A 14,564-nucleotide genomic window follows, 5' to 3' on the forward strand; every position below is an offset into this window, starting at 1 on the left:
TTTCCCTGCGGAACTTGTCTAACAATTAATTGACACATTCATTCTATTACATTGTACATCAATTCACACAGTAAAGTCAGCACGAACAGTTGCGTTGTTGAATCGCCAGCGGCATCATACCGTTACTATGCAGAGGAAGTCGATAAAAGCGAATTGTTTACAATGGTTTCCCCGTTGTACATTTTATACTGTTGCCTCAGCATGCAAATTCGCAATCGGAACCTGGAATTAAAACAAAACTCTACGACGACCAGTGAGTAGTGTACTTAGGCTAAGTGTACTAGTGACGGTGTGCTGTGTGCACTCTGTGTGTGACACTGTTGTGTGTGCTTTCAATCTGATGAGCTGATGACTGTGGTCCGGGGTGAGCCGTGCTTCCCGTCAAAAGAAAAGAATTTATATGGTGGACGTGAAATTATCCATATGAGACAGAATATCGTCAAACTTAGAATCGACTGATAATAGCGCTTTCTTCTTTCGCCCATCAGCAGTTGAGTATGGTTTGCTGGGTAGATTTTTATTGTTTACTTTCTCCTAGATCTAATCTATATATTCTAGATCTAGATCTAGTTGGCAACTTGAACGAACCTAACAAACGTATGATAGAAAATGAATGGCGGAATTAAACGCGCTAAAGTAAACAATTGCCTGTAATTCTAAAATCTAGATCTAGATCTAGATCTAGTTCTAATTCTGGTTCTACGTAACGAAGTGACTATTCGGACTCGAGTCCGAATATGAAAAAGGCCACCTCTATTCTCACCCCGGGTGAGAATAGCGCAGGCGAGTCTTTTGGCTATTCTCACCCGGTGGGCGTTCACCGTTATAGCCTAGGCCAACCAGTGAAGCGTTCACCCTGAACCACAGAATTCTACACTGTGATTATAACAGAATTATAGAATTCTGTGCTGTGAACAAACGTTCTAGATCTATTACTAGATCTAGAATCTAGATCTAGATCTACTGTTAGTGTTAGCCTAAAAGCGTGCAATTTTCAAATTTTGTCTGTGGGCAGTGGAGAGAGAGAAAGAGAGAGGAGTAGCGCGAGAACTTCCGGGCAAAACAAAATGGCGACCCTCGTAGTTCGGCTCGATTCGGAAAGTTAAATAGCCGTAGCATCTTTGTAGAAAACCAAATTAATTTAGTTTTCTTTTTTAACATCATTTTTTAACTTTGTTTTGGTCAATTTGATCGTCCACACCGATAGACAGTATTCAGAAAGAGACAGAGAGAGAGGGGAGGAGTAGATCTTGCGAGAACTTCCTGGCAAAACAAAGTGGCGACCCGCGTAGTTCGGCTCGATTCGAAAAGTGAAATAGCCATAGCATGATCTTTGAAGACGATCAAATTAGCTTACTTTTGTGCTATAACGAAATTTTTTCTTGGCTTTTATCAATTTGATCATCCACTGATAGACAGTATTCCAAAATGAGGAAAAACAGGTCTTGTTTCACACCGGGTGAGAATAGCCTACGCTGGCAAGTTTCACCCGGGATGAGAGGTAGATCGTATTTTTATTCTCACCCCGGGTGAGAATAGCCACTTCCTATGAAAAAATGTTATTCGGACTCTGATTCTTGTCCAGCATGACATCACTTTCGACTTCCTGTGACTCGTGACTCGGGCTTCCTGTCCTGCCTCATTCGTGACTCGCCTCAGGCTAGGTAGAGACCGGGATCACTTCTGGCAAAATGGTGTTTTGTGCAGGAGCCGAGTTTTTATCTTATGATGAATTTGAGGCCGACCTGAAAAGTTATAGCGCTTCTAATAAATGTTTATAATTTGTCAAGAGGTCATCAGAAGCAATTAAAGATGGCTCGTTAGCGTGGGTCGGATGGGCGGCCTGCACACGTGTGGCTGTGTGTGTGTGTCGGGGGGGGTGGGGGGCACTATTGGTCCGGGCGTTGAACGTCGCATACGCGTCAGTCTTTTTTCCCCCCCGGCAACTGATCATCATTACAATAATAAGCTAGTCTTGACGTAGATCTACGTAATGAATTGTGCGCTGGTCTATGGAATAAAAAGTTGGCGTATGCTCGGCTCTACACAGCAACACAACTTTTTCTTGGTTGGTAAACAATCGAGATGACACAGGCTTGTGTATTTGAACGAATCGGTCTTTTTTTTTTTTACCCAGGTCATGGTATGCAGGTGCCAGGTGGTCTGCTAATCTTCAATTTTACCTTTTTCTACAACAAAGAAAGTGGGAAACATGGGGGTTGGGGGGGGGGATCAATGAGGCGGCGGGCATCGGATCGGCAGATAAGGTGTGGGGGAAAATAAAAAATGGCGGAAAATTGGAAGCACTGAACGTTAGGTCTTTAGAACGAAGACACTTCCTTTTTTCCAGACCCGAGTCCAAATAACATTTTTTCATGTTTCGGACTCGAGTCCGAATATGAATTTTTTTTATTCGGACTTAAGTCCGAATAAAGACAGCCCAAAAAATCCCCCGATGACAGGGTTATATATTATGTAACCTCCTGACACTCACTCTCACATAAACTCACTTAGATCAAGAATCTACATCTAGAAGCCAAGTCCAAAAACATTTTTTGGACTCGTGTCCGAATAGATTAAACCCATATTTGGACGCGTCCGCAAGATAAAAAATCTAATCGGACTCGAGTCCGAATAGAGCTGGCCTACTTCTACTTTCAAACCTGCCATGACGGCCACCTCTATAAGACAGCCATCTGTACAAACGGCCACTTTCCATTTCCCCCTTTGTGTTTTTTCTATTTAATTTAACTGTGTAAAACGACCACCTGTCCAACGTGGCCGCGGCCACTAGAGTAATCGTACCCTGTCGGGCAGCAGGGTTTTTTTTAGTTTTCGGGCTCTGAAGTACAAAAAAATCTTTTAAAACTTTGTTTTTAAAATCTAGCCCCAAAAGAGTGTCCCACAAACCTAAAGCAACCTCCCTTACTTTGGTTGAAACAACAGTTACGGCGACATTTTGCGCTAAAAATAGTCCTTAAGACAGCTTTTTCTTCATCAACTGAGCAAAACAGTGTGAAGCTCTTCCCCAGGAAGGAGATATATAAAGCTTTTATCTTTAAAGTCGACGTGCCTGTTTTTGTCCTAATTTTGATGGAACCGGTAATTTTACTCTACATTTTAACTCACAACCCCTATCACACCCAAAAATAACACCTGTCTGAGACGGCCACCTTGGTGACTCCACTACGTTTGTCATAAATTATGCATTGGCCTGTGACGTTCTGTGCGAACCGTCATATCCAATCGCCTGTCACTGTTGTTAGGTAGTCCCTTCAATCGATCGTGTTGCGTTGACCCCTCCCACTGTTGACTGATAGGTAACAAATTTTCGGCTGCTGGTGAGGTAAGCATGTGATCCGTCATAACCCATTTATAAGCCCCGCCCAGAACTCATAGACAAATCGTAAATGAGATGAATGGTCACAGTTTACCCACTCTGTAACAAAGTAACAATGGACGTCAACATGAACTTGTGACAAAATCGTCGCTTGTTCTCCGAGTGGAGGCGACCCATGTGTTTATTTTAACATGGAACTCACGGTCTTCCACATCTGATTCATTTTATTTTGTTGTCACCCTTGCACAAAATCAGCAACAAAATAAAAATTTATACAAACAAAACACAAACCACTACCACCAACAACAACAAAATGTGGCTACTTTCGGTTGGGACCTCAGAAGGGAATGGTTTGTTTTCGTCATCTTGATCAGTCTTGCCTAAGATGGCCACCTGTCTTATTCAGCCACTTTTCTCCTTAACAATGGGTGGTTGTCTTACACAGGTTCAACTACTCTGACTAACGAAGGGGCTATCCATATTGACCAAAACCTGTCGAATACACAGGTCTCATAAGTAATCATTCATGTTTAAAATACATGCATTCAAGTTCAAGGCTCCTTTTGGTTTTGTCTCCAATTCCAATACAAATACTTTAGGTATTGCAAACTAAAATTTTATTTTTAGATCTCTACCAAGTGCCATAAAACTCTTACTAAAAACAAAAGGCAAGGATGTAGGCCCTAGGCTTGCAAAATTGAATTTTTTAAAATGATAGCAGTCATTTTCATTTTTAGTCAGTTTTGATACTTGGAAAACCGTTTCATCCTTTGACAATAATTTACTATATTATCAATATTCATACTTAGATACTTTTGCACTCACTGGTTAGTCATCCTATTCGATCTTCAAGAAGAAGAAGGCAAAAATAGTGTTGAGATATATATATATATATATATATATATATTTGTGTTCCATGTTAGCTTGTAAGTTAATTTATTACTTTTATTATTATAAAAATGTTGCATGTTTGTGTGTAGCTTCTAGTTTGTGGTCACAGAAGAGGGCATCATGTGTGTGTTAATGGCAAAGCACAGGAGAGAGGTGGTGGTGTGTGTAAGTGTTTGGTTCTCATATATATATATATATATATATATATGTGGAACTTATATGATGAGTCATTTTACTGAGACTTTTGCTTCTAGTATTTCAGCCATTCCGAGTATAGTCAAACTGAACATGACATTTTTAATTTTGTTGAATAATTAAATTATTATCCCAAATATAGATTTCATCATGACACAATGAATTCTTGTTTTCCGTTTGCAATTAATTTACGGGGGAGTAACAGTCTTTGAATTCAACAGATTTGCCCGTTCCTTTTTTTTTTTTTTTTTTTAAAGTCTGTAAATTTCTATGCCTTTCCTTTAGCATCTCTCAGAGTGTTCTGTTGTTTGCTTACAGAGTTGCCAGCAGGGCTGACACAGTTTCAAAGAGTCCATATCTACTTCTGAGAGAAAATGAGTGCTGACCACAACTTGAGTATTTTCTATCAAGAAGTATTTGGTAATAATTTGAAGAAGGTCAGAAATGCCACTTTATCGGTTGTGGTGGATAATCTTAACAGATTCAAAAGTTGTGGTTCTCAGGACAAGAGATATGAGTGCATAGCAAAGTTTTGTCAGAATGTTTTATTAAATAAAATTTTACAAAGTGAGCAAGAAATTCACTTGGAACGTTCAAAGTTGGCTCGCTCATATGGAATTGTTTACATTGTGGTTTGTGCGTGTATATCTGAAAATGACTCTAACGAAGGAGTTTTGACTCGTGATGCAGACGTTGTTGTGCAGTCTGTGATCAGCAAGGATTTTTATGAGCTTCGAAAGTCTCTGCATCAAGAAAAAGTATCTGTCGCTGGTATCAGTACCGAAGCTGAGAAACTAAATCAGCTTCTTAGATTTGGAAAATTACAATACGGTACATCATATCGTCAGGTAGGAGTGTTACTTCATGGGCCCCCTGGATGTGGCAAATCGTCTTTGGTGAAGCACATAGCTCAGTCATGTGATGCAGTGGTTTTGAATGTAGAAAGTACAGATGTCCTGCAGTCAGAGGTTGGTTCTGGGGTTGAGGCTCTAAAGAGGTTTTTCAGAAGAGCTGTGGCACTCTCAGAAGAAGGCTCAGTGATACTATTTCTGGATGAGTTGGACACATTGTGCCCTCACCGTGATAATTCTAGTCTAGGCAGCAAGCAGATCACAAGTGCTCTCATTCACGAACTGGACAGTCTTCACGGTAAAGATATTCCTGGACTGCTTGTGCTTGGTGCTACCAATGTGATATCATCTCTTGACCCATCCCTGAGAAGGCCAGGGCGCTTTGATCGTGAGGTTTGTTCGCTCTGCCTATTCACTGCATACTCACTTTGTTGCTTTATTACAAGTTATCTAATGTTCTAGGGGGGTTTTCTCATGGTATTTTGGATGTTTAGAGGACATGTAATTTTAATGTTGAGAGAGATAACTAGTTTGGTTTAGTTGTTAACATTCCTTGTCGTCTGAGTGTTTAAAGTGTTTTTATAATATCGTGCCCCGGCTTCTTTCTGGATTGTACTGTTGTTTTTTAACCAGGGATGCCACTTTTCCGCTTTTTCCCGGTATTTCCGGTATTTTGATCCTGATCCGCTATTCGGTTATTGAGATCTAGATAGAATCTATAATTGGAAAAAAAAAAAAAAAAAAAACCCACGCACACACAATAACTTGCACCAGATGTTCAAATAACGGAAAAACGAAGACTTCACTACTTTTATGTACACCCATTGTTTATGTTTGTTTGTCATTTCTCTCTATGTACACCCTTTGGGTTTCAAATTGATATTCATGTGTTAGCGAGACTGTGGTTCGTTGATTTTCAGCTATTTTCAAAAAAGTTGAGTGGCATCCCTGTTTTACTTTTTGGTCCCCCTTGAAGGTCTGTAGATAGTCCCAATTCTCTTATTTTGTCCCTTATAAAATATGAATGTACCTTTAATGCTTTTGTTCTATTTAATGCATGATGTATATAATCGTCAAATGTATTACAGCTTACAAGTACAAGGCGTTGTTTGCTCTTTTGCCCTTCTATTTTTTAAATTATTATACAGGTAACATCAGCCGCTACAACAGTATTTTCAAACCTGGTTTGAAAGGGGATTGGGGGAGGGAGGTCATTCTTAGTTTAAAAGCAATGTCTTTCAGTTGTTTCGCAGAGGTTTTCTCATAAAATTCGTTATTTATTTTAATTTTAATGGACATGGAGTCCAGGGTTTTCTCATGTTTTATATTTACAGCATTTTTCCTATAATAATACTATATTTTAAGATCTAAATAACATTTTCATCTTCAGGTTTTGATAAATATTCCGACTAAAGATCAAAGGTTAGCCATTCTTGAGCTGTTTACAAACCACGTGGAACTAGATTGTGCTGTCCAGCTATGTGACATTGCCATGAGAACTCCAGGCTATGTGGGAGCAGATCTCAGAGCCTTGTGTGAAGAAGCAGAGAGCATGACACTGAAAAGAGAAGGTGCTGTTCCAGTAAGTGATTGAATATTTTGTTTTTAAACTAGAATTTGAGGTTGACTGATTGATTTTATAGTTATGTTAGCATGATTGCTAAATGCATGTTGCAGATGAAATATGGTAGCCTTGGTCTTAATGTATTTTAAGATGCAGTTCACCTTAGTGTCTAATTTGTTTGCTAGTGTTAATTGTTTGTCTGATCTTCCAGGGTAATATTTATTGTAATGTGTGAATAGTATAGAGCTTTCTGTTGAGCAGGGATATAGTGCACTATACAACTTCTATATTTATATAATTTATTTTTTTCTACCAAGAGAATGTGAAAGTTTCCAACAAGTGACAAAGACTTTTAGTGTTTCAGATATCATCAGATTTATGTATTTCCTGTAACGGAGAATTAGTTGTCTAAAGGGTACGGTAGGGCTGTTATATCTCATACTATTCGATCCTTGTCGCCTGTATTCATGATTTAATTTGAATTCTTCCCTTCCATCACTTTGTGCTTTCTTAACATTTGTTCCGTTTTCTTTTCTTGAAAAGTAAAATGTCAAAATATGGAGATCATTCTCCAGTATGTTCTTCCTTGTGATCAGTGTTTGTTTGGTACGTTTAACTTCTAAAGTTTAAACACTTGTTAATGTGCCATTTAGCTATACTTTTGTCTGAGTCAAACTCCAGAGAATGTCACTTTATCTAGTCTCTTGCTTGTATTTTGTTTCACAGAATGTGAAGCCTACAGTCAAACTGGAAGATTTTGACCATGCCCTGCATTGTGTGGCACCTCTCATGAAGAGAAGCTCTGACTGTGTCATTGACTTGCAGCCTGTGAACTGGGAGGACATTGGTGGCTTAGAGGATGTTAAGCATGAAATTCGACAGGTGAAAGCAGAATGTTGTAGTTGTCATCAGTCATTATATCTTATCTGTCTTAGAGTCCAAGTTATCATCTTCTGGTTAAATGAATACTATTATCTGACTGATCTAATCACCAGAAGACAAAACTACTTTTTGTACAAAGTTTGTGGTCTCACTATATTCAAAGGTACAAGTAGTCAGTTGTCAGCACCCATGTCCATAGAACATGTGGCTTGTTACCGGAGTAATATTCATGTGTATTTTAGTTTTTATTGTTTTTAGTATATGCCTGCACAGATGGTTGTACTTGTTATGGGTTGTGTTGTTTGGTTCAAATTTTATGTATCATACTTGAAGTTATATATATATGCAATTCTTTGCCATGATAACACGATAAGTAAACATTCAAAATGCAGTAAGCTTCGCCAAAGATCCCTCTGCTTACAACCCTGGTTCGCTTGAGATCCTGGTGTTTTAAGAAAACAGTTTTTACTACACAAATGTCACTCCTAAGATCCAGCTATGAAGGACTACATTCAGCGAAGATCCCAAATTTTAGATCATAATTTACTTAACAATAACCCGAATGGGCACAGTAGGTCAACCAAGAAGGAAAATCTTTGATCACTGAACTGCCTGTTCTCGTCACTGATCAGCCACTCTCATGAATAAGATCAGGTCTCCATAGTAAATCTCGATGAAACAGTGCAATATTTGCCCCAGGTGGAATAATACTGAAGTGTGAACTCGCTGATGTGTTTGTTTTCCCCAAACATCGCATCCACATCTGAGCTCTCCACTTGAAAATCACACTCTGGGTAGGTAGGGCCTACAAGTTCGCTCCAGGCAGGATCACATGGAACTGTGAACTCTTCTCTGATCATTGCATCAGTTGTCTATACTCTCGAATTTGAGAGACAGACTGAATTTTAATTGGTGTGGTCAAAACATAATGTTGCATAACGACAAAGGCAGGGGAACCCAGTCAGAGATGGAAAACTATAAATTTGGGACAGGTAAAGGGGAGGAGTCATAAGAGTAAGACAAAAGCGTAGAACTTGAGACTCAAGATAGGATAACAAGTAAAAATGGCTTGCCTCATGATTCTTTGACTGGTCTTCAAGGTTGACCAGTCTTTGCTTGCCGTAAGTGATGAACCCACGCAGGGGTCACGTCAGTTTATTTTGGAGTAAAGGGATACCATTTTATCTGTTGTGGGCCTGAACATATGTCACTGTGGATTCTTCCCTTGGTGCGTCAGCTAAGGTCCGGCATTTTCCTTGCTCCTGGGCCCCAGGATTTTAAGCAGAGACTACTGTATTTACTTTTCCGTATTTATTAACCTTGGAACTCCCATCTATATACTTTACACTTTGCCATCACAAGGCTCATGTAGTAAAAACCCTTGATATCAAAGGCAAAAGCATTTTGGGGAAAATCCAAAGAAACTGGGCGATAAACATCGCCGATCGGCGAGATGTGACAGCAAAGTGTTAAAGACATGATATGTTATGAAGTGAGGTTGGCTTGTCTTAATTTTTTCTTTTTAAATTCTAACATGACAGCTAGATTTTGATTTTATTCGGGATTTTTCTGTCGCCTTGTTCTTGTACATTGTATGTGTATTCATGTAAAAAAAAAATCCAGCTCATAAACCAAAACAAGGTTTGAATCATTATACTTTTACAGGCCTGCTTCCATGTAACATAACTCACATATACACTCATGTTCGTTCAGTCTATAGAATGGCCACTTCTGTATCCTGACGTTCTGCACCGGATGGACTTGACACCGACTAAAGGGGTTCTTCTCTTCGGCCCCCCAGGGTGCTGCAAGACAACACTTGTAAAAGCTGCTGCAACATCTTGCCATGTCACTTTCTTGTCCTTGAGTGGAGCACAAGTCTTTTCTCCTTATGTTGGCGAGTCTGAAAAAATTGTATCTGAGGTAATTTAATGAGGGTTCTTTTCAATTTGTGTTGTATGTATATAATGTATAGGTTGATGGTGGATGTATGCCTCAATATAGTTTAAAAGATGCTAAGTTTTTATTTCAAAGTGACAATTGATACAGGTATGCAACATTTTTTTCTCAAAAGTAGATAAAGAATATATTATATGTGGTTAAGTGTGTCTTTGAAACTGAGCAATGTACATAGTTTGTCATTCCAGAGCCTCTTAGCAGGGGCATGTACAATAAATTTCACTTTAAATCTTCCAAGTATATGAACTTTACCAGGGTCAAAAGAAAGTGTGGGTCCTTTGGCTGTCTTGTGCAGTTGCGTTTTGCAAAATTGTGTCTTGTGTTACAAAGTATTTTGTGTTTGTATGACGTCATTACAATTCTGTCTTTTCAGGTGATTTTTAAAAGTTTAATTTGTTTCAAGGTGCTTAAGGGTGCAGGATCAATGTAATTACGATAACCAAAGATACATGCGGCATTATATATAAATACAGTCCGTGCCGGCTTTAAACACGCTGGCAAAAAAAACACGTTTCAGACTCAAGCACGCCAAGCGGCTCTTACAGAATTTTTGCTATATAAATTACTCGCCTTTAAGCACAGTAACTTCGGCTTCGGGCACGCTTCAATTACAAGACAGTCCGTACTTTCATGATGACACATCGAAGTTCGAACACAGTTTACACCGCTGCAATGAGTGTAAGAGAAACAGAAAGAACACAGATGAACACGCGCGCGGAGAGGAAGGCAGAGAGATGCACACGGCCATGGACATAGGATCTAGCCTAGCGCAAAGCTACACACAGATGAAAAAAATACAGTCGGGGAGATGAGAAAGTGAGGCTGGCTGCGATTTCACCTTTGCCCCTTGTTATCCGTTAATCCTGATTATGTATCACGTGCGAGGTGGGATGAAGGCAGTGGTATGAAATGGCACAGCGGGCGTGGTATGCACAGGCAGTGTTTAGGCCTAGTGTGCTGTATTGTGAGTGCATTTCCCATTAGACCACAAAACAAACAAACAAAAACTACCCTGGCTGGTAGAAATGACAGCGCGCACTTTTTCATGACGAAAACTTACGAACGAAGGGAAATAACTCAGAATATTTTCTGCATGAAAACCTATGGATTATGTCTACTTCGCACTCAAGCATGCTTATGCTTTCTCCCGATGACAGTGCTTAAAGCCAGCATGGACTATATATATATATATATATTTATTATTATTCTTTAGAGGATTGTGACATCTTATTGTATTCCACAGGCTTTTCAGAAAGCAAGGGCTCTTTCTCCATCAATTTTATTCTTTGATGAAATAGAGACTCTTGTAGGGAAACGATCCTCAGAAAAGAATCAGTCGCGGGTACAGGAACGGATTTTGGCTACACTCTTGAATGAGATGGATGGTGTCGGCATCCGTTTGGACAAGAAGACTAACGCTAGCTTGAATCAAGACAGAGGAAGATCCACAGTCGGTGTATCTGGGCCACAAGAGATGCAGAAAATGGACAACAGGGGCGTTGGTTGTACTTCCATAGTGGTGGGTTTTGGTCACAATCACAGCAGAAAACAGAAAGAGTGAATGAATGAATATGGATTTGTGACATTGATTGATATGTCAGGGAAGTTATCAAAAAAGCTAAAAAGATTTGTACAGAGTTATAAACTCCTTTTAATAAGAATTGAATTAATAAGCACAGGCATTGTCTTGAAAGACTTCAAAATTATGTTGTCTCAGTTTCTGGTACTGATAAAAAAAGAAATATTTATTTGTCTATATATGAGACAACGTGGTGAAACCAGGCACTCGCCAAAATAATCTGCGGTCACCCATCTGTTCAGTGTGGTCGTCAAGCTAAGTTCTATTGATTTTTATGCCCATTTTTGCATTTGAAAATAGACATAATGTGCCTAGTTATTCCTTGTGAAATTTTACAGAACTAAGATAAATGGGCAGACATTTGTGTTTTTCGAAACTGTTGAATCTTTCTGAAATGTGTCCAAATTGTTTCAGAGTGAATGTAACTCTTCTTTGGACTTGAAGGGGTCACAAGTGATGGTGATAGGGGCGACCAATCGTCCAGACATGCTGGATCCTGCTATTCTAAGGCCAGGGAGGCTGGATAAACATATACATGTGCCGCCACCTGATGCAGAGGTTTGCTTTATATTTCTTCCTGTTTCGGGTTACATGCAGTTAATTATTAATTTAGCAGAAACCTTCTCTGTGCTGTTACTGAAACCTCGGACACATGTATAAGATATTGAATTTGGGCATGACTACTCAAATCTAGTGGTTAGGATGCTTCAAAAGAAGTTGGGGGGGGGAAGGTGGAGGAGGGTGTTAAGTCCTAATGTCTGTAATTTACCAGCTTGCACTATTAAGTCTATTTTCGCATGCATTCCAGACAAGGGTGCTTAGCAAGATTTCTAGCTTCTTTGCTAGTTATTTATATGCTTGTAAAGAAGTGGGTTCATTCAGATTTGGATCACCTTAACCATGCTTCATTTCTAGAGTTGGGCATTCCCTCGCAGATTAACATTTTTCCTTAATTATCTGAAAATGATGGCCGCAAATGCTGGGCAATAACTTATGAGTTAGAGGGCAAGTTGGAAGCAACACAAATCTGGTTTATCAAAAGAGTTCAGAAATTCTTGGAAGGAGAAGAAAATAAATGAGTCAGTACTTTGTGATGTCAATGTGCAACGGTGCCTGATGCTAGCAATGAAAATTGGACAAACGCAGTCTTGAGGACACATCACAGTGGTCTTAAATACATCATCTTACGTGGAAAGATTGATGGATAAAGAGGCAGAGGCAGGCAAAGAGCAACATATTGTAAGTCTAAATTCTTTGGCAACTGGAAATAGGCAGCTGCAATGTTTCTGAGGGTGGGGAAAAAATATTGGACCAAGTGGAGAGCCATGATCACTAATATCAGTTACAGACCTACCTCTTGAGAGACAGATCTGCAGACAAGTAGTCAAGCAGTCAGTGGTTCTCAAATTGTTTCAAAAGTGCAGTCAAACCTGAGCTACCAGCCACCTGTATGAGGCAATCACCTGTACAAACAGCCACTTCACATTTCCTCCCTTGCATATTTTTTATACCTTATGAACTCTGGTTTAAGAGGGTCAGAATTGCTAGGCGTTATTTGCCTTTGATGACATCTTTCTTTTTCTAATTAACGAAATGTCAAAAGTTAAAAGCTCAAGTTGATCTTGTTGTTACTTGCTAAAGATATTAAGTTAATTTATCACTCTTTTCTGAACTGTTCCGTCTTTGATGTCAGGCTCGGGCAGCTATCCTGAAAGTGTACACTTCTAAAATGTCTACTTCTGACCTGGATCTTCACAAGATGAGTCTGGATACAGAGCTCTACACAGGGGCAGACCTCAAGAACTTGTGTAAAGAGGTAAATTTCTCTTCAGAATGCTGAAGGATTGTGGGGATTTTTTTAGTTATTACTTGGATCATGAAGGATCCTTGGGCTTTTTGGCTTTTTTCATGATAAGAAAGAAGCATATTCCCATTTTACAATGAAGCAACCAGTGTGAGCATTATGGTCATGGTGAAGTTCATTTGTGCCTACATTCTGTCTTATTTGTGTGTTTGTTTTTGGGGGGGAGTTTTGTGTTGTTTTGGTGTTGTTTTTTTGGGGGGGTCATATACATTATGTGCAGTTTGGTGGCCCTTGAACAAAGCAAACCCTATTCACCACTTTCGGCTCCATGTCCTGAAAGAGGACAAACAACTATCCCTTTACAATGACTTATTCTGTCTATGTGTGGTGTCGATGGCTTAATGGTTAGGCTCACAGACTTGTTATTGTAAGATCGTAGGTTCAAATTCCATCAGGGGCCCAATGTTGGGTCCTTGGGAAAGGCACTTTACAAAAATTGTCTTCACTTCACCCAGGTGTGGATGGGTAACCGGCTAGAGACAGCGAAAGACCTTGTCAGTTTGTTAGTTTGAGGGCATGCATTCCAAGAAGCTGAGAATGCTTCTGGGTGTTCCAGGCTCTGCTGGGGTAATAATGATTGTAAAGCACATAGAGCATGCTGTAGTGGGTGGATATGCACTCTATATAAATGGAAGAAGTATTATTATTATTAGAGCAGTCAATTTAACAAAAATCAACATCGGTGCATTTAGTCTCTTTTAGTCTCTTATCCTATATATTCATTGTCAATTTTTTCTATTACTATTTTCATTTCTTTTGTTTCCAGGCAGGTCTATTTGCTTTGAGAGAGATTCTCGCCAGAGGTGATCCTGGCTCGCCTATTTGTGTGAACAGTCATCATTTTGCAAGAGCAAAGGAAATTGTCAAACCATCTCTGTAGTAATACTTGAAAATGCAATTGTATGTTTTGAAATGTGCAATATTTTTCTGAAATCATTTAAACTGATTTTTATTGGTCATGTGATATGGCTTCGTATTTGTCAGTTTTTTCCCACGTGTTGGCTGGATACTGCTTTAATAAAATATAATACACCTTTGACTGTGCACTTTTCTGTCCATTCACTTTTCATTTGTACAATGCAATATTGAGATGTGCCTTGTGTGTCTTGTAGCTCGTCAGGTTATGCTAAAGGCTCTGAGAATGAAGCTGTTTTGTTGCCCTTTGATTTGAACGTGAAAGCATAGAGTTGATTGGTGTGTGGTTGGCGGGTGCTCAGACGGTGTGGTTTGCTTCTTCTTTCCTATCAAACATCTATCGTCCTTATCTCCCCTTCTTCCTTTTTATGTTTGTTACTCTCTTGTAACACCTCTAATCCTCTGGCGCTCATATGACCTTATGCTGTTGTGAGCGCCGTAAAACCTCTACTAAAACTAGGAGTTGATTGAATTACATTTTAAAATCAGTGCGATACAGGAGTCTTCGCCTAAATGCACGGTGC

General features: G+C 39.4%; 1 protein-coding gene across 5 annotated transcripts; it reads left to right on the forward strand.

The window, feature by feature from the left end:
• Nucleotides 1-278: 278 nt before the first annotated feature.
• Nucleotides 279-14,165, forward strand: LOC101856970 (spermatogenesis-associated protein 5-like protein 1). Of its 5 annotated transcripts, none has more exons than XM_035970803.1 (9): nt 279-509; nt 4,745-5,670; nt 6,668-6,859; nt 7,568-7,723; nt 9,437-9,646; nt 10,926-11,201; nt 11,676-11,819; nt 12,955-13,077; nt 13,892-14,165. In XM_035970803.1, exons 2-9 carry the CDS (start codon nt 4,801-4,803, stop codon nt 14,003-14,005), a joined length of 2,085 nt encoding a protein of 694 aa, XP_035826696.1. In that variant the 5' UTR covers nt 279-509; nt 4,745-4,800; the 3' UTR covers nt 14,006-14,165. The 5 variants fall into 5 exon arrangements, with proteins under 5 accessions (XP_035826696.1, XP_005102409.1, XP_035826697.1 ...); XM_005102352.3 differs by having other exon boundaries at nt 279-490; XM_035970804.1 differs by having other exon boundaries at nt 279-490; nt 7,577-7,723.
• The last annotated feature ends 399 nt before the right edge of the window (nt 14,166-14,564 follow it).

The sequence above is a fragment of the Aplysia californica genome, unplaced genomic scaffold, assembly GCF_000002075.1.
Source record: "Aplysia californica isolate F4 #8 unplaced genomic scaffold, AplCal3.0 scaffold00322, whole genome shotgun sequence".
Lineage (NCBI taxonomy): Eukaryota > Metazoa > Mollusca > Gastropoda > Aplysiida > Aplysiidae > Aplysia > Aplysia californica.